The 19,957-nt window shown below is 39.7% G+C and overlaps 1 protein-coding gene across 4 annotated transcripts; it reads left to right on the plus strand.

Annotated features, from left to right (window-relative positions):
* Positions 1 to 10: 10 nt before the first annotated feature.
* LOC117703879 (zinc finger protein 120-like) lies at positions 11 to 17,960 on the plus strand. Of its 4 annotated transcripts, XM_076929930.1 has the most exons (6): positions 23 to 149; positions 10,449 to 10,558; positions 11,797 to 11,990; positions 12,785 to 12,911; positions 13,105 to 13,165; positions 14,302 to 17,960. In XM_076929930.1, exons 4-6 carry the CDS (start codon positions 12,878 to 12,880, stop codon positions 15,185 to 15,187), a joined length of 981 nt encoding a protein of 326 aa, XP_076786045.1. In that variant the 5' UTR covers positions 23 to 149; positions 10,449 to 10,558; positions 11,797 to 11,990; positions 12,785 to 12,877; the 3' UTR covers positions 15,188 to 17,960. The 4 variants fall into 4 exon arrangements, with proteins under 4 accessions (XP_076786046.1, XP_076786043.1, XP_076786044.1 ...); XM_076929929.1 differs by lacking the exon at positions 10,449 to 10,558 and having other exon boundaries at positions 14 to 149; XM_076929928.1 differs by lacking the exons at positions 10,449 to 10,558; positions 11,797 to 11,990 and having other exon boundaries at positions 12 to 149.
* The last annotated feature ends 1,997 nt before the right edge of the window (positions 17,961 to 19,957 follow it).

A 19,957-nucleotide genomic window follows, 5' to 3' on the forward strand; every position in this document is an offset into this window, starting at 1 on the left:
CTGCCACTCAAAAGGAAAGGCGGGCTTTTCCGGGTGCGATCGTGCAAGTTCCTCTTTGAAGCTGACAGTCTTGAATGTTTCTGCTTGATGTCGTCTGTGTGCCGCTCCTGGGTGCGGAGAGCTCTGGCAAGCTCAGAAGTCCGGACATGGTAAGCGCAGGGCCATCTCACACAAAGGGGAGGAGCAGGCGGCTGAGCCGAGGGAGCTGGTGTGGTGGGTCGTCCCTGGGGCTCGGTGGTAAACAGCAGCCTGACAGAAGCTGTGACTTGTGAGGCTCCTTGTGAGGTTTCCCTGTGGTCCTGTTCTCTCCCTGGACCGGTGGTGGGATCTGAATAACTTCACTTGGTGGCTGCATCTACACAGAGCACTTTGGGTAGGGGCTTCTGTGTAGAAACATCCTTGGCAGGATGCCAAACTCGGAGAGCCCTAGTTTCTCTAGTGTCTTCAGTAAGTTCTGGCCTTAGCGTTTAGCCGCTTTACATGTAAGTAGAAGATCCATTTAGAGTTAATTTTGTGGAGGCTGTAAAAGGCATCTCGTGTGCTGGGTAGCACTCCAATGTTAAGCTGTGATGTAGAAGGGTAGAGTAGATGATGAGAAGGATTTAGTAAAGCTTATAGTGACACCAAGTAGAATGTAGCCGAGGGAGGACTGCCTCTAAAACACCCCACAGATACACAGTATGCTAACCAGGCCTGTTAGAGAATCGGGTGCTAGTATACATGTGTTAGTTATATACAAGTCCAGTGTGGGCTTGGTCAGAAATGTTTTTGAGATGTCCAGTGTTCCCCTTCTTTCCTTTCTCTTATTAGATCCCTGAGGTGTTTTTCCCGTTGTATGAGATAGTTTGTGCTGACTTCACAGAAGTCTCCCATTTTTTTCCGTTTTCCCCCTGTATGACGTATACATAATGCTATTCTTCAGAAGCCTACTTGGCATAAGACAGAGCTTGTACAAGAACTTTTCTTATGTTCTATCTTCTGGCACCTTCAACTCAGGACCCCATCACCAAAGAGTGGCCTGCTGTTTCAGTGCACTGGTGTATTTAAGAAGTGATTATGGTTATATCTTTTCTCCCATCTTTGGGACTTGCAGCCTCCAGTCCATATTTAAATTGTTTAAAACATAACCAGGGGCCTGAACCTAAAAGAGGTTTAAGGGCTGGGAGCATATGTAGAATGTAAAATCTGTTCTTGGCTGTCTCTTCTCTGAGCATCAGACAGAGCTGAATGCATGCTGTCATTACAGAGATTTTTCTTAATCTTGTAATCATTGGGGAAGGTGTTTTAATTCTAGGATAACTGCATCTTCTTCCCTTTTATAGAAATGTTTCTAAGACAAGCTATGTTGACTTAGGTACCTTTGATCCCAGTCTCTTGCTACCCACCCAATGGCCTTGTTTTTGTTGTGTTGTTATTTGCTTTCTGGTTTGTTTGTTTGTTTTTCAAGACAGGGTTTCTCTGTGTAAGCCTGGCAGTCCTGGAACTCACTCACTCTATAGACCAGACTGGCCTTGAACTCAGAAAATTCACCCACCTGCCTTTGCCTCCAAAGTACTGCAATTAAAGGTGTGCACCACCACTGCCTGGTTCCTAAATTCTTGAGTTAAAGGATTATACCACAACAGTTTTTTAAAATTCCTCTTTTGAGTTGTGTAATGAAGTGTCCATTTCAGTAACAGGTAAAGAGTTTTGCCAGTGGAGCATACCTTCTGCCTTCAGACCAAGAGAAAAGTTTACTGTCAGATGAAACAAGGAAGACAATAGCTCGGCCTCAGACTAACGTTTAAAGGTGTCAGCGTCGGGCATCATCGTTATGAAAGAGGACCTAATTCAGACAGGGTGAATGACTTTGTCATTTTCCATCATTTATTCATTTATGCATGTTGTGGTGGCTATTCCTGGTTGTCAGCTTGTCTATATCCAGAAATGAACTGCAATCCAGAAATTGAGGGCACACCTGTTATCCAGATGTTGAGACTAGGAGAAACAGGCTTTTGACTTGGATGTTGACATGGGATGGCACAAGCTTTTGATCCAGATCTTGAGGATTAGGGGCCAGTGCAAAGCTTAGATCCAGACAAGGTAATACACACCTTTAATCCCAGTCAACAGAAGAAGAGTTCAAGGCCAGCCAGGGATACAGCAAGTTCTAAATCCAGGCGTGCGCGTACACACCTATAATCTGGGTCACACCTTCTGCTGGAGTCCTACATAAGGACTATGGAAGAAGGAAGGCCTCCTTCTCTTCCTCTTCTTTCTCTTCTTCTTTCTTCTTCTCTTGCTTTCACTTACTTGCCAGCACATCTGTTGGGTACTACTTCAGGATTCCAGTTTATTCAGAAGGCCAGCTGAAACACGTACCCTCCTGAAACTGAGCAACTACTGGATTCTTGGACTTCCCTTTCACAGCTGCTCATTGTTGGGTTAGTTGGAGTATAGACTGTAACTTGTTCTAGTAATTTCCTTTAATATATAGAGATATTACATAAGTTCTGTGATTCTAGAGAACCCTGACTAATGTGAATAGAAACAGACCATACTGGTGGGTGTATAAGTTGACTAGGTTAGGTGGAATGAATGAATATTGAATTTCTATTTAAGAGACGTATATAGGTATGTGCAATCCTCATTGGCCCAGTTAAGTCAGCATTTATCTTTTTACAAAGTCAATTGTTGGTGTTACTTTTAAAATTTCATTTCCTTTATGCATTGCTGTTCTGGTTTCATTTTTATTCTCTCAAGTTCCTCATTCATTAAGAATTTCATTCTTTTTCCTAAAGAGATTTCGTGTTTGTGTTTGTTTAGAGCAACATCTCCCATAGCTCACCCTTTCCTTCTGCTATGTAGTTAAGACTTGTTATGAACATCTACCTAATCCTGCCTCTGCTGCCCAGTGCTTGGAAGACTCTTTTGCAACTCCTTTCAGGTTGGGCTCTGACTGGTCAGTGAGGAAAAAGAAAAAGAGCAGTGAATGAGTGTCCTCCAGCCTCCCTGGATTGGGGTGAAGGGATAGAAATAAAGAGGGACCTGTGTAAGAATTGAATTCTCTGAAGAAGCTGGTGTAATCTCAGCACAGAAAAGCAGGGGGAAGAAGGACAGCCAGGGCCTTTCTGCTGCTTTGACAGTCGTTGGTAATAGCAATGAGTAATCAGGTAATCAGTTTTAGACAGCCAGTAAAAGTCCAAACTGGCCATCTAGGAGATTTTGAGATCAGGGCAATCAGGAATCTGCATGAGGAACCGAATTTATTTCTAGAAACCAAATTTCTGTATTTAAACTAGTTAAAGCAACACAAGATCTAGATGAAGTGGTGTGGCCATGCCTAACTGGAATATTATTTTTTTCTGGCTTAAAAATACACGATATAAGTGAAAAAATATGAATAATACTTGATGGACTCTAGGACATATGTTTAGTCCCAAACAATATTGGACCATAAAGCATGTTTTTTTTTTCTTTTCTTTTTTCTTTTTTCTTTTTTTGTTTTGTTTTTTTAGAGACAAGGTTTCTCTGTATAGTCCTGGCTGTTCTGGAACTCACTCTGTAGACCAGGCTGGCCTTGAACTCAGAAATCCGCCTGCCTCTGCCTCCCAAGTGCTGAGATTAAAGGCCTGTGCCACCACTGCCCAGCACATGTTTTAACTTTTAAAACTAATCTTTGAGAGTATAATTAAATCATTTCATCCTTCTCTTTTCTCCCTACCAGTAAGTCTGAAACCCTGGAACAAATGGCTGAAGAGCCTATTTAACAAATCAAAGCAGACCTGCCTGTCAGGTTCTCTCAGCAGACCTCAGTCCCTACCTGATACCGGGTATGGTTTGCATACCTTGCCTGTAGCCCAGTGTTAGGGCTGCTCTTCCTCCTCCCAGCTGCCATTAGGGCTGCTCTTCCTCCTCCCAGCTGCCATTCCTCATGTAACCCAACCATGTTGATTACTGCTCTTTTACATCTACCATTTATCATCCTGATCTCTTAATCTGGCTCTTGCTTCTTCCTTCCTTTCTCTCTCACATTTGTCCCCTCTGGACTCTCCCAGATATTCCTGGTTCTGGCTATGCTCTCCCTTTTTTGAATAGTAAACTTTGTCCTCCACGATAACTAGGAGCAGTCATGTTCTTTCTTTTTTATTTCTTTTCTTACTTTTTTTTTTTTGTTCATTCACCTCCCATTAGCCTCTCCTTACTTTAAAATTCACAACCATGTTTTGCTTTAATTGTTACTGTTTGAATTTGACTGAAGTTTGGCTGCAGGACTTCCCAACTATGAAGCAGAGATGGACACTGTGTGTGTAATGGAACATGCAAACAAAGACGCAGTGTCTTGGAAGAGAAAAAGAAGTGCTTTGGGAGACTACGAAATTCTATTAAATACAGTCTTCCCAGAGTAGGGCACTGTCTGCACTTAGGGTGGAAACCAGAGCTAGGAAGTCTTCAGCTGTCTGAGTTATTTGCTGTCTGATCCCCAGTAGAGGAGCTACTACCACCAGGAGGCCCAGATGGATTTTCCAAGCTGATGAGGGACATTGGCAGGCTTAGCAATCAGGATCACCAGTGGAAGGTAGCTTGCAGATTCTTTCCAGGATTCTCCTCAGATGCAAGTGTAGAAATCTATGAGGAAGACCATTAGCCATGCATGGTTAGTGTGGGAGCCATTGTCCCAGGCCAGGAGGAGCATGATGTCTGCTGGGCTATCAGTCTGATCTGCTGGGATTGAGATGGACTGTGGGTTAGATTGTGGTTCTATTGGTCCATGTGGTGATCTGAGCCCTTGTCCTGTGCCCCTCCCTGAGTGTGGATTTCCTGGGAGGGGGAGGTTTATAAGTAGTTTAGAAATTAATAGAAAGAAGATGATAGGGATGATCCTTCATTAATATCTGATTAGAATCTGTTTACTTTTCCACTACAACCAGTCACAATGGCATGATTCAGAGAAATTCAATTCCAAGGTATAAAAGGAGTTTCTAAGTTGCAGAATTTCTTAGGTGTGTATGGTGATGAGTAGGTGGATAAGACAAGATTGCAGATCTTGTGACATAATCCATGTAACAGGAAGCAGACATTAAATGGTGTTCAACCTGTTTTGTTGTGTGGGCTTCAGTGGGGCTGAGTTTGCAAGAAACCACAGTGGGCCATAAGGGGCTGCAGGGTCAGCCTACCTTTCTGATCACCTCCATTTACAGAGACATCTCTAGAGCGTGGGGCAAAAATATAACAGTTTAGGGAACTACTTGAGTCATCTCTATAGGAGTCATGAAGTCTGTGTTTAATTTGTATACTCGTACAATTACAGGTAACATTGGTCAAGTTTGCATTTTTCCTGGTGTAGTTACTTTACGTACTTAGATGAAACCTCGAATATATTTTTAGGGTTATGTTTTTGGCTTTTTATCTCCATCCCCACAGTTTTTCACAAATATTGTACATATTCTAGATTATTGTGTTTTTGTTGTAAGTACAGAAGTTACATTGTCCCAGTGTGTGTACTATTTCTTCATATTCCTATTGAGAATGCTGAGTTTTCTCATAACATATAGCTTTGTAATCAACGTTCCTGTTATACATTTTCAGGATTTTTTTTCCTGTTTTTTCTTAAATTATTATTATTTATTTATTTACAGTTCAGCCATTGCCTCTGCCTTCCGGTCCCCCATCCCACAGTTTCACACCCCATTTCTCCTCCCCATCCCCCCTCGTCTTTGAGAGGATGCTCTCCACCACCACTAGGCCTCCTCCCTCCTTGGAGAGTCAAGTCTCTAGAGAATTAGGCCCCTCTTCTCCCACTGAGGCCAGACCAAGCAGTCCTCTGATATTATGGGTCAGAGCATTGGACCAGCTCATGTTAGGTGGTTGGTGGCTCTGTGTCTGGGAGCTCCCAGGGTTCCGGGATAGTTGAGACTGCTGGTCTTCCTATGGGGTCACCCTCCTCTTCAGCTTCTTCCATCTTTCCCCTGATTCAACCATAGAAGTCCAATGGTTGGGTTTAAGCATTTGTGTTTGTCTCAGTCAGCTACTGGGTGGGCCTCTCAGAGGACAGCCATGCTAGGCTCCTGTCTGTAAGCACACCATAGCATCATTAAGAGCGTCAGGCCATAGTGGCTCTCCGAGTGATGGGCCCCAAGTTGAACTGGTCGGTCGCTGGACCATCTTTCCCTCCATCTCTTTTCCATTTTTGTCTCTGTAGTTCTTTTAGACAGTAATAATTCTGGGTCAGAATTTTTGACTGTTGTTTGGCAACTCCATCCCTCCACTTGAGTCCCTGTCTATCTACTGGAGGTGGAATCTCCCCACTGTTGGGAATTTCATCTAATGTTACTCTCCTTGAGTCCTGAGTCTAACCTCCCAGATCTCTGGTACTTTCTAGATGGTCCCCCACCTCTCACCTCCCGAGGCTGCATATTTTCATTCATTCTTCTGGTCCTTTGGTCTTCTTTCCTGTCTCCTTTCTCTTCTTTCCCCCATACCTGATCCTGTTCGCCTTTTCCTTGTCCCCTTTCCCACCCAGGTCCCTCCCTCTGCCTCTGCGATTATTTTTCCCCTTTCTAAGTGAGATTGAAGCATCCTCATTGAGCCTTTCTGCATGTAAAATTTCTTAAGTTCTATGGGGTATATCCTAGGTATTCTGTACTTTTTGGCTAATATCCACTTATTAGTGAATACATACCATGCATGTCCATGGGTCTGGGTTACCTCACTCAGGGTGATATTTTCTAGTTTCATCCATTTGCCTGCAAAACTCATGATGTCCTCATTCTTAATAGCTGAGTAGTATTCCATAGTGTAAATGAACTACATTTTCTGAATGTGTTCTTCGGATGAGGGAAATCTGGGTTGTTTCCAGCTTCTGGCTATTATAAATAAGGCTGCTATGAACATGAAGAAACATACTTCCTTGGGGTATAGTGGAGTATCTTTTGGGTATATGACCAAGCTGAGTCTTCAGCTAGATCAATTTCAAATTTTCTGAGGAACCTCCAGATTATTTTCCAGAGTGGTTGTACCAGTTTGCAATCCCACCAACAATGGAAGAGTGTTCCTCTTTCTTCATATCCTTGCTGCCATCTGCTGTCACCAGAGTTTTTGATCTTAGCCATTTTGATTGGTATAAGGGGGTATCTCAGGGTTGTTTTGATTTATATTTCCCTGTTCACTACAGATTTTGAACATTTCTTTCCATGTTTCTTGGGCATTTGAGATTCCTCTGTTGTGAATTCTCTGTTTAGCTCTGTACCTCATTTTTAAATTTGTTTTTTTTTTTTTTTTTTTTTGGATGTTAGTTTCTTGAGTTCTTTATATATTTTGGATATTAGCTCTCTATTGGATGTGGAGTTAGTGAAGATTTTTTTCCCAATCTGTAGGTTGCTGTTTGTCCTATTGACAGTGTCTTTTGCCTTACAGAAGCCTTTCAGTTTCAGGAGGTCCCATTTGTCAATTGTTGATCTTAGAGCCTGAGCCATTGGAGTTCTGTTTAGGAAATTTCCCCCTGTGCCAATGAGTTTGAGGATCTTTCCCGTTTTCTCTTCTATTCAGTTCAGTGTTATCTGGTTTTATGTTGAGGTCCTTGATACACTTGGACTTGAGCTTTGTGCAAGATGATAAATATGGATCCTTTTTCACTTTTTTTACTTACAGACTACCAGTGAGACTAACACCATTTATTGAAAATGCTTTCTTTTTTCCATTGTATATCTTTTGCTTCTTTATCAAAGACCAGGTGTCCATAGATAGGTAAATTTATTTCTCGGTCTTTAGTTTTATTCTACTGATTGACCTGTCTGTCTCTGTACCAATACCATTCTTTTTTTAAATCACTATTGCTCTGTAGTATAGCATGAGGTCAGGGACGGTGATTCTCTGAGAAGTTCTTTTAGTGTTAAGAATTGCTGCCGAGTGGTAGTGGCGCAGGCCTTTAATCCCAGCACTTGGGAGGCAGAGGCAGGCGGATTTCTGAGTTCGAGGCCAGCCTGGTCTACAGAGTGAGTTCCAGGACAGCCCGGGCTATACAGAGAAACCCTGTCTCGAAAACCAAAAAAAAAAAAAAAAAAAAGAAAGAAAGAAAGAAGGAAAAAGAAAGAATTGTTTTTGCTATCCTGCATTTTTTTCTTTTCCACATGAAATTGAGAATTTTTCTTTCCATATCTGTGATTGAATTGTGTTGGAATTATGATGGGAATTGCATTGGATCTGTAGATTGCTTTTAATAGGTTGGCCCCTTTTACTAAGTTAATTTTATCAATCAATGATCATGGGAAATCTTTCCATCTTCTGAGGTCTTCGATTTCTTTCTTGAGAGACTTGAAGTTCTTGCCATACTGATCTTTTACTTGTTTGGTTAGAGTTACATCGAGATATGTTATATTTGTGACTATTGTGAAGGGTGTTGTTTCCCTATTTTCTTTCTCAGTCTGTTTATCATTTGTATAAAAGAAGGCTACTGATTTGTTTGAGTTAATTTTATATCCAGTCACTTTGGCAATGTTATTTCTCAGCTGTAGAAGTTCTCTGGTAGAATTTTTGGGTCGCTTATACATGCCATCCTATCATCTGCAGAGAGTGTTACCATGACTTTTAGTTTTCAAATTTGTATCCCCTTGATCTTTTGTTGTCTTATTGCTCTAGCTAGAACTTCAAGTACTATAGTGAATAGATACAGAGAGAGTGGGCAGCCTTGTCTTTTCCCTGATTCTTGTGGGATTGCTTCAAGTACCTGTCCATTTAATTTAATATTGGCTGTTGGTTTGCTATATATTGATTTTATTAGGTTTATGAGTTTGATTATTTCCTGCCATCCACTCATCTTGTGTTTGTTTGCTTTTTTTTTTGTTGTTGTTATAGAGCTTTTAGGTGTGCTGTTAAGTTACTAGTGTACGATCTCTCCTATTTCTTTATGAAGGTACATAGTGCTATGAATTTTCCTCTTAGCACTGCTTTCATTGTGTCCCTTAAGTTTGAGTATGCTGTGTCTTTGTTTTCATTGAATTCTAGAACCTCGTTAATTTCTTCCCTGACCAAGTTATCATTGAGTAGAGAGTTGTTCAGTTTCCGTGGGTGTGTTGGCTTTCTGTTCTTTTTGTTGTTATTGAAGTCTAGCCTTAGTTCGTGGTGATCTGATAGAATGCATGGGGTTATTTCAGTCTTCCTGTATCTGTTGAGGCTTGTTTTGTGACCGATTATATGGTCAGTTTTGTGACCGATTATATGGTCAGTTTTGGAGAATGTCATTAGGTGCTGAGAAGATATAGTCTTGTTTTTGGGTGAAATGTTCTGTAGATATCTGTTAAATCCTTTTGGTTCATAACTTCTGTTAGTTTCACTGTGTCTCTGTTTAGTTTCTGTTTCCATGATCTATTCGTTGCTGAGAGTGGGGTGTTGAAGTCTCCCACTATTATTGTGTGAGGTTCAATGTGCATTTTGAGCTTTAGTAAGGTTTCTTTTATGTATGTGGGTGCCTTTGCATTTGGGGCATACATGTTCAGAATCGAGAGTTTCTCTTGGTGGATTTTTCCTTTGATGAATAAGAAGTTTCCTTCCCCATCTAGTTTGATAACTTTTGGTTGAAAGTCTATTTTATTGGATATTAGAATGGCAACTCCCACTTGTGTTTTGAAACCATTTGCTTGGAAAACTTTTTTCCAGCCTTTTACTCTGAGATAGTATCTGCTTTGTCACTGAGATGTGTTTCTTGTATGCAGCAAGATGCTGGATCCTGCTTTTGTATTCTGTCTGTTAGCTTATGTCTTTTTACTGGGGAATTGAGTCCATTGATTTTAAGAGGTATTAAAGACAGATGATTTAGTTAGTTAGTTTCTATTATGTTTGTTATTGGAGATAGTTGTGTGTGTGTGTGTGTGTGTGTGTGTTGCTTTCCTTTTGGGTTTGTTGTGATGTGATTGCCTTGCTTTTTTCTTTGGTATACATACTCCCTTTGCATTGGAGTTTTCCTTCTAGAATCCTCTGTAAGGCTGGAATAGTAGATATATATATATATTGTTTAAATTTGGTTTTGTCATGAAATATTTTGGTTTCTTTATCTATTATGATTGAAAGTTTTGCAGGATATAGTTAGTATCCTGGGCTGGCATTTGTGTTCCCTTAGGATCTGTCCAGGATCTTCTGGCTTTTATAGTCTCTGTTGAGAAGTCTGATGTAATTTTGATAGGTCTGTCTTTATGTTACTTGGCCTTTATCCCTTACAGCTTTTAATATTCTTTCTTTGTTCTGTGCATTTAGTGTTTTGATTATGTGACTGAAGAGTTTTGTTTTCTGGTCTGGTTTGTGTGTGTGTGTGTGTGTGTGTGTGTGTGTGTGTGTGTGTGTTCTGTTGGCTTCTTGACCATTTATGGCCATCTTTTTCTTTATGTTGGGGAAGTTTTCTTCTATGATTTTGTTGAAGATGTTTTCTGGTCCTTTGATTCCTGTTATTCTAGGTCTTCTATTCCTGTTATTCTTAGGTTTGAGTATTGAGATATGAACATTTGAGATTCCTGGGTATCCTGGATTTCCTGGTTGTTTCTACTGCAACTATGGTCCACGTGTGGCAGGGTACATCCCAATTTAGCAGGTAAACTTCACAGGCTCATGCATATTGTGCTGATTCTGGAAACAAGGGGTTGCAAAATGTATGGTCAGAGATTCTCCCACTCTGGTTTCAGTTCAGCACTAGTCCATCCATTTTTGTTTGGCAGAGTCCAGTCCCCAGTGAGGATATTATGATAGTTCATTGCATGATGCTGGGAAGATAAAGCCCGAGTTTTGTTTTGAGACCACAAGATGTTGCTATTCCTAAGCAATGAGGGATTTGTCATGGAGATGTGTATATAGGAAGTAGACGTACTGAAACTGAGAGATGTATGAGAGGTTGAAGGGATAGAGCCATCTAAGCCCTTTGAAACTGAAGTCCCATGTGTCTGAGACAGAGCTACAGAATTTGGTGTTTGCCTTCTTGGGTTTCTTGCCTTTGTCCAACTTACACATTCCTCTCTATAGGAATGGCAAAGCGTATTCTGTGCCAATGTGTGCTGAAAAGATATAACTTGTTTTCTGATTGTACAAGATGTGGCAATCAAGAGATTACCTTTAATATCAAAAGAGTCTTTGGATGTTTCAACAGTATAGGGGCTGTTGCAGAGTATTAGGACCAGTGGAGTTAGACTAAATTTATTTTTATGATAGGATGATCATGATCCTAGAGTCACAATGTACTTGATAGAATCAAAAAAGCTTCTAAATAGGATGATGTCTCTGAACACTTGTCTCTCCTTTGTGGCTTTTGTGAAAAGCTTATGGAAGTTTTTGTAGGAGGGCCCTTTGTAGATAAGTTATTGGGTATGATATTTGTGTGTCTATACACTCAACCTGTTTCCTGTTTGTGTCTAGTGTATTGTGGTTGAAACTAATCAGTCAGCTTCCTTTTGCTGCTGTCATGTACTCACCATTATTGACTCTGTCCCTACGTCACATTGGATACAGTGGAAAGAATTGTTATTTGATGCTAAGCCGTTTTGCAATCCTGGTGTTTTTATATTTTTAACTTGGTTGGTTTTGGTTTTGATTTTGAAGACAGTGTATTTCTGTGTAGCTGTGGCTGTCCTGAAGTAGGTATGTAGACCAGGCAAGCCTTGAATGTAGTGATCCATCTGACTACAGAGTCCAGGGATTAGATATGGGCCAAATGTCTGACTTGTTTTGTTTTTTATATTATTAGCCGATGGCCTTGGAATGTAGGTACATGCAAGCATATGATGATGTTCATCCAAATCTTGAATTTTGAAATTTAGCAGAGTATATTATTTTTCTCAGGATTCAGGACATTCAGACCACCTGGGCCTTCTGAGTCACTGGATTATTGGAGTGTGGCATTATTACTACCTGTTGTGTTTGTTTTGGATTTTTTGAATGAATTCAAAATATATGAATACACACGAATATGTATATCAGTGCCTCATCCTCAAGAGCTCCTTAACTTGGTATAATGGATAGTTTTGAGCCTCCATGTAAGTACTGGCAGTTAACCCTAATATAATTATTGGCATGACCAGCCATAGGGTGAGCCATCTCTCCTGCCTTATGTTGCTTTTTCTGATCATCATTTATATTGCTAATATTTTCATCTGTCCATTTGTAACTGTTGAAATATGCATTTGTTTTTAGTAATATCTTATTAATCTTATAGATTAAACTGTGGACCTTCAGGTTTCTAGAAGATGAATACAGAACTGGAATGAATGTACAGTTTTTTGTAGAAACTTCAGGAAATACTGCTGAGTTCATTCTTTTTTGTTTGATTGATTTTTGCAGGGGAGTTGGAGTATTAATATATACCTCTTACTGTCCTCAAACTCACTTCATTCATGAGGCTGACATCCAACTCTATGATATATACCTGGGTCTGCCTCTATGATATATGCCTGGGTCTGGGGTTACAGGCATGAGTAACCAGTGTACTTATCATTTTTTAGTTAGTAATTGTTTATACAATTTATCTGGTATGTGCTCAGTAATATTGATCTGGTTGCTTATGTGTCTTTATGTTTGTTAATTACCATTTCTCTTGCAAGGCTTCATCATATTCAAGGGGTGCAGAAATGACAGAAGTGCTCATTCATTATTTACTTTTCTTCTAAGATTACTTTGGGTTACTTTAGATCATTTGTGTCAGGAAATAAGTAGAGGTTATTTCATTCTAGTGTAAGCACCAGAAGTACAGGAATATTTTGTCAATGAAGTATACATTTACAGTATGGTCAGGGTCATACTTTCTCACATATACATGTGTGGGATCTTTTAGGACGTAGTGACCTATGATGATGTGCATGTGGACTTCACTTGGGAAGAGTGGGCTTTGCTGGATCCTTCTCAGAAGAGCCTCTACAAAGATGTGATGCTGGAGACCTATAGGAATCTCACTGCTATAGGTAATATAGTGAATTTTCTTTCATTTTTTAAAATCTGGGGGTGACTGTTTCTTTGTAATTGTTATCTTTTGTTAGAATGAGGAAGGATGAGGTGAATAAATCAGTCATGGTTCTAAGGTTCTCTGAAGATAGTAACTTAAATTTTGCCTAGTTTCCAATAATATAACATACATTCTCTGGTACTATATTTCAGGCTGCAATTGGAAAAACCATAATATTGAAGGACATTTTCAAAGTTCTAGAAGAAATGGAAGGTAATTTTTATGTGTAAGCTGATAAGAATATGCCTCAGAAGAAATTTTAGTATGTCCTGAAAGTTTTAAACAAAAGCAACAGGGGGAAAAAAAGCACTGCTTTAAGTTATAGATGATTATTAAATTCTCACAAAACCATGTGTGTCAATGTCAGGTAAATAATTTGTGTTTACCAGGCATTCCTCTAAGTACAAATACAAGGAAACAATGCCTTAACAGAGCTCACCCTTTGAATCACAGCCCAATAGAGTTATGCTGTAGGACTGCCAGTGTGTTTAGACATTGTGTTTAGACACTTAGACATTGTAAGATATATACATTGAGTAGGTGATAAGTATATGTCCAAAACCTAATAAGCAAATAGTTCATAGTAAAGCTGGTGTTATTGTTGTAATAATGTTACTAAGTTTAGTGAGATGGGTACTTTAGATAGTCAAGAATGCTGTTGTGGAGAAACCGTAATCTTTATATCTTATCTGTATGAGGAAAAAGGGTCAAACTGATTTCAATGTGGAACTCTTTTACTTGTTATTATTTTTAATAGGGATGTCATATATCACAATGGATACAAGCCATGTGAATATAGGGATATTGAAAGAAGCAACAAACCTCTTCCTCTTCCAGCACAATTAGAAGATATAAAGTTCTCCCCACTTTGAGTACCCTTTCTAAATGTGCTACAAGCTTACAAATAATTGGTTTTCTAACTTTACTGGTGACATCCGCAAACATGTACTGCAGAAAATTGCTGAGTACTAGGACTGTGGAATTCTTCTGTTTGTCTTGGTTCACTTTGCAAATGTAGTATGACTCACACAATAAGAAAATTTATGAATGCAATCGGTATGGTAGAGCTCTGAGTTCTTTCAGTTCTCTTCAAATGTATGAAAAACCTCTTATAGCAAAAAGATACAATAAATATGAGCCATGTAATCTGTGGTCTTCCATCCCATGTATCTTCAAAGATGCAAATGAATGAAGGGGAACCCTGTGAATGTCAATAGAGTGATAATATATTACACCTGGCTTCCTCTTTACAATTAGACCAAATTGTAAAAGTAATTTGTACACATAAAAATAATTTATCAGTGTATTGAATATGGAAATGTTTTCACATGTGCCAATTATCTTTGCAGGCATGAAAAAAGTTATACTGGAGAGAAACTTTATAAATTTACTCAATATGATAAAGACTTTGCATATCAGAGTCATCCTCAAAGGCATGAAAGAATTCATTCTGGAGAGAAGTCCTATGACAGTATCCAATATTTTGAAGCCTTTGCACATCACAGTAGTCTCCAAATACATAAAAGAACACATATTGTAGAAAAACCCTATGAGTGTAACCAATGTGGTAAAGCCTTTGCATATTACAGTTATCTTCAAAGGCATGAAAGAAGTCATACAGGAGAGAAACCTTACAAATGTAATCTATGTGGTAAAGCCTTTGGACGCTACAATCATCTTCAGAGGCATGAAAGAATTCATACAGGAGAAAAAAGCTATGGATGTAATCAATGTGGTAAAACATTTCTACATCACCGTCATCTTCAAATACATAAAAGAACCCATATTGGAGAGAAACCCTTTGAATGTAACCAGTGTGGTAAAGCCTTTGCACGAAATAGTCATCTCTTAATACATCAAAGAATACATACTGGAGAGAAACCCTATGAATGTACGCAATGTGGTAAAGCCTTTGCACGAAGTAGTCATCTCTTAATACATCAAAGAGTACATACTGGGGAGAAACCCTATGAATGTACGCAATGTGGTAAAGCCTTTGCATATCAAAGTGGTCTCCTATATCATAAACGAAGATATATTGTAGAGAAACCCTATGAGTGTAACCAATGTGGTAAAGCCTTTGCATGTCACAATAGTCTCCAAGTACATAAAAGAACACATACTGGAGAGAAACCCTATAAATGCAATCAATGTGGAAGAGCCTTTGGACGCTACAGTTCTCTTCAAAGGCATGAAAGAATTCATAGAGGAGAGAAACCTTATGAATGTAATTAGTGTGGGTAAAGCATTTGGACGTCACAGTTCTCTTCAAAGGCATGTAAGAATTCATACAGGAGAGAAACCTTATGAATGTAATCAGTGTGGGTAAAGCATTTGGACATCACAGTTCTCTTCAAAGGCATGTAAGAATTCATACAGGAGAGAAACCTTATGAATGTAATCAGTGTGGTAAAGCATTTGGACGTCACAGTTCTCTTCAAAGGCATGTAAGAATTCATACAGGGCAGAAGCCTGATGAATGTAGTCAATGGTGTGAAGATTGTGGATGTTACAGTCATCTCCGGATACATAAACGACCACATACTGGAGAGAAATACTTTGAGTGTAACCAATGTGGTAAAGGCTTTGTGTTAGAGGGTCCTCTGAGATCCAACAAAACTCAAACTCAGGTAATCAAATGACAAGAACTTATTGTAATCAAGCTGCTACTGATGTATCAGGGTCACAGAACACACTTGGATACAGAACTGTGACTGCTGCCCATCCATCTCCCCACCCAGAGCAAGAATGTTATAGAGCTTTTAAATTTGAAAACCAGAAATGTCTGTGCCAAGTTACAGCTCCATTGGTTTTCACCAATCAGGAGTTAGGGATAAGGGCTTTCCTTATCTAGTTGATCTATGTCAACTGATACAGTCTAACTAATAATTATATGTATTCTTTTGTGGTTAGGAACAGGCATTATGTTTTGAGGAACAAAAGATGCATAACAGAAGCCATGGTTAGGGACAGTCAATATGGAACAAAGATGAATAATGGAAGCTGGTCTGCAACTTGAACTTAGGTATATACCATATGATTAAATGGAGGCTGATTAACAAAAAAATGCAGTACTTAGGACAAGTTTCCTCCTTTACTTGTTTCTAACAGTTGCCTATCACAGGCATTTTTGAATACTTAAAAGAATAACCACATTGGAGTGAAACTTCAAATTGTAATCAACATGATAAAGCTGTTTTACAACACAGTTATGTACATAAGAGACTACATACTGAAGAGAAATCTTATGAATATGCAATGTGGTAAATCCTTTGCATGGAGCAGTAGTCTTAAAAAATTATGAGAAAAAGTCATACTGTGAAGGAAACCATAAATGTCCTCAGGATGCTAACAGTTTGCACTTGATGGTATCTGTATACAAGAGTAAACGCTGAGAGTGTAATTCATCTTTTGCATACCACAGTAGTCTTTAAGGACCTTAAGGAACTGATAGTGAAAAGAATCTATGACTAAAGAATTTGGAAAGATCTGTAGCTAACACCCTTGCATTCAGTGTCAGGTACAACATGGTTGTGAATATGGCCGCATGACACAGTTTCAGCTGTGGGAGCACCTTCGATCTGAGTCATGCACCTCTGGCTTTCTCGTAGACAGATGGCACTGCTCTTTCTTGCATGCTTGTCTGTTACACATTTTTCAGTCAATTCAGGCATAATTCGACAAGGGATTTTATGGAGGCTGACTGCCTTAATTGTTCTCTGGGACATTTTTGCCAACTCATGATGATTATGTTGTACCAGGAAATATTTGAAGCAGGAAATATTTTTGAGAAACCTGAAGTTTTAGTAGTTAAAAGAAATAAAGACCCCCAAGGAAAAGGAACACTGGGCCTGGGTCACTAAGGACAGGAATGACTATAGAAAATACAATGAACAAGATAGAGGAAGAAATAGCTGGGTCTACTGGCTAAGTGAGCAGTGGTGAGAGCCCTCAGGAGAGATGTCTAATAAGAGAAAGTTTGATTTAAAAACAGTATTGGGGAAAATTGGAAAATATCTATCTATCTATCTATCTATCTATCTATCTATCATCTATCATCTATCTAGCTATAAAATACAAAAGGGTGGGTAGAAATGTTTGGACCCCACAAGCAGGCTATTGATTAGTGAACTGACCTTCCTGGAAAGATTGGAACATACTAATTTGATCCCCTGGCATCTCCTACCTAAGGAAATTAGGGTACAAGTTCTAAGAGATAGAATTTGAGCTTGTGAAGGAGCCCTGCAGGAAGCTGTAAAAGAAATTAATATTGCATATGGAAAATAATTTGAAAAACACTGTAGAAATAGATATTCGGAAGAGTTTAGTAAACTGAATGAAGAGATTCTGTAAAGTTAGACAAGCTAAAAATGCTAACATTACCCTGACCTGGGTAGCACCTTTCTGTCCTCATGCTAATGCTGTAAGCACAAGTTTATGCCCAGATGACCTGTGATGTGGAGGTTTGGCTAAGAGTTAAAAGTTAATGTATAACTTGCTTTTGCAGACACCAAACTGTGACTTTATGTGGGCTTTGTGTTTTCTATCGACATAGTTACATGGGGTTTTTTGGGGGGGAAAATAATGGGTTTGAGGAAAATAATGAAAAGGCTTTTGATTATGTATTGTATAAGAAGGAAGTGTGTAACCAATGAAAGACTGAGGTGAACTCAGAGACAGAACCTGAAAGCTGTCTCAGGGCACAGCTTCAGAACAACAATGAGTTACCTGTCAGGTTGCACCTGAGACTCTTCATTTTGTGCTGACATAATCCATTTGGTCTTAAGACCCTTGAAACAACTGAGGCTGGTCCTGGGCAATTCAGTTATATAAGATTATGGTTCTGAAGGGAAAATATGACAAGGGATAACAATCTGTTCAAACAGTATGACGTCCTCTTTATTTTGTTTGTACTTGCATACTCATATGGACAAAGCCCTATGAATTTAAACAATAAGGTAATCCTTTCAGATTTCACTGTTCTCTTTAATTACATGAAATAACTCATCCTGGTCATAAAATTTATGGGTGTATATTAGTAACTTTCTGTTGCTGTGATAAAACACAATGCCTAAGACACGTACAAAAGAGATAAACCTGGTTAATGTTTCCAGAAGAGTATGAGTGCCACCTACACACAGCTCAGGTAGGCAGAACACATTCTGTAAGGAGGGTCCTTGCTCTGGGAGGGAAACAGGAATCTGGGACTATTTGGGCTTCCTGGTCTCTTGAATACCCAGGTGCCACTGGCATAGTGCTGGGAGTGGGCAGTGGGGGTGCGAGGTTCACACTTCCCTCAGGTCATGCCAGGCACGAAGGAGACAGCAGAGCCTGGGATGGGGCAGAGCCCAGTTTGTTTCCCAATGAGTGTGGACAATACAGAGGGCCTGGGAGAGAGAGAGCCTTCTCTGGGAGGTTTCAGCATGGCTCTTAATGAGGAAGGCCTCCCCCTGCAGTGATCCTTGATGAAGTGACAGTCCTTGCTTGTTCAAACTGGTTGGTGGGTATGAGTATATACTCCTTACTCAGGGTGGACCAGGGATTAAATACCTTTTGCAGGAAGGGATGTCCAGGACGGGGGGCTCATTGGCTGAATACCTGAGGCCTATCTAGATACCTCATTAACATGGAGAACTCCAGGTTCTGTGTGACTGATTGCCATGGTCCTCTCAGTGGAGTGTCAGTGATTACTTATTCCAGACCATTTAGAGGCAGGCAGAGAGTGGTCACACACCTACCTTTCTCAATCCTGAGATTTACAGGGTTTGGGCTCACTCAACCTTACCAGTTCTTCTGTCTGGTGACATGGACCACTTACTCCCACAGTGTCTGGATACAAAATTAACTCAAAGAAATCAGTAGCCCTCCTTTATACAAATGATAAATGGGCTAAGAAAGAAGCTAGGGAGATAACACCCTTCACAATAGCCACAATATAAAATATCTTGGAGTAACTCTAAGCAAGGAAGTGAAAGACTTGTATGATAAGAACTTCAAGTTGGGTTAGGGTTACGGTTAGGTTAGGGTTTGGATTAGGTTTTGGGTAAGGAGTTAGGGAAATCAGTGTGGGGCACCTCTGGGACTCACGGGAAACCTGAGATGGGGGAGGCTAAGGGGACTCTATGCCAGTGACCCAAGCTGAGATTCCTACCAGCAGGGGATATGGAGAAGGGGCCACCTCCTGTAGTGAGGTGGGACTGCCAAAGGAGGGAGGGTGTCATCAACCCACCCACCAAACTTTCAACCCAAAATCTGCCATGCCTACAAGATGCACGGGGATAAAGATGGAGCAGAACTGGGAAGAGAAGTAGAAAGAATCCTCTATCTCTAACCAAGAAACTTTCTTAAATTGATATTCATAGGGAAAATTAGTTCTCTCGAAAGGAGTCTCGCGGTTACAAAACACTTAAGTGCATGCCCCAATGCAAAATGAACTCAGTGGTATTTTTGAAGACTTGATCAGCTCTACTGGCTAATCATCTGTTCACTATTCTTGTACTCAGAATTATTTACTCCTTCTCCATAGCCTTTCTTTTCATGGTGTACACCAAAAACCTGTTAACACACCCCTAGAACACAAGATCGAGGATATCAGGCTCAACCTAGAATGAGTGTTTTAATTGACCATTAACTTGTCCCAAGCCTGTTTTTTTTTTCTTGCTACTACAGATACGTGCTTGTAAGGTGCGAATGCTCACTCCACTCCATTCTCTAAGTTATGAAGCTCTTGCCAGTCTATGAGGAAGGAGCACATTCTATTCCTCATTCTACCTTCAAACTTTCTATCAACTACTCTAACTTGCCAAAATAATTTAAATCAATCTAACTTTCAAAAAAACTACTTAAATCAGGAATTTCATAAAATGATTAGTTCATCTTCATTTTGATTTGTAGAAACTTGACCAACAGAATGGGCTATCACACAGAAAGTAATGACATCAGTGTAAGCACTGAGAAAGCCAGATATATAGGGAATATGGCAATGACAAGCATGACAATGCACAT

The sequence above is a fragment of the Arvicanthis niloticus genome, chromosome 2, assembly GCF_011762505.2.
Source record: "Arvicanthis niloticus isolate mArvNil1 chromosome 2, mArvNil1.pat.X, whole genome shotgun sequence".
NCBI lineage: Eukaryota > Metazoa > Chordata > Mammalia > Rodentia > Muridae > Arvicanthis > Arvicanthis niloticus.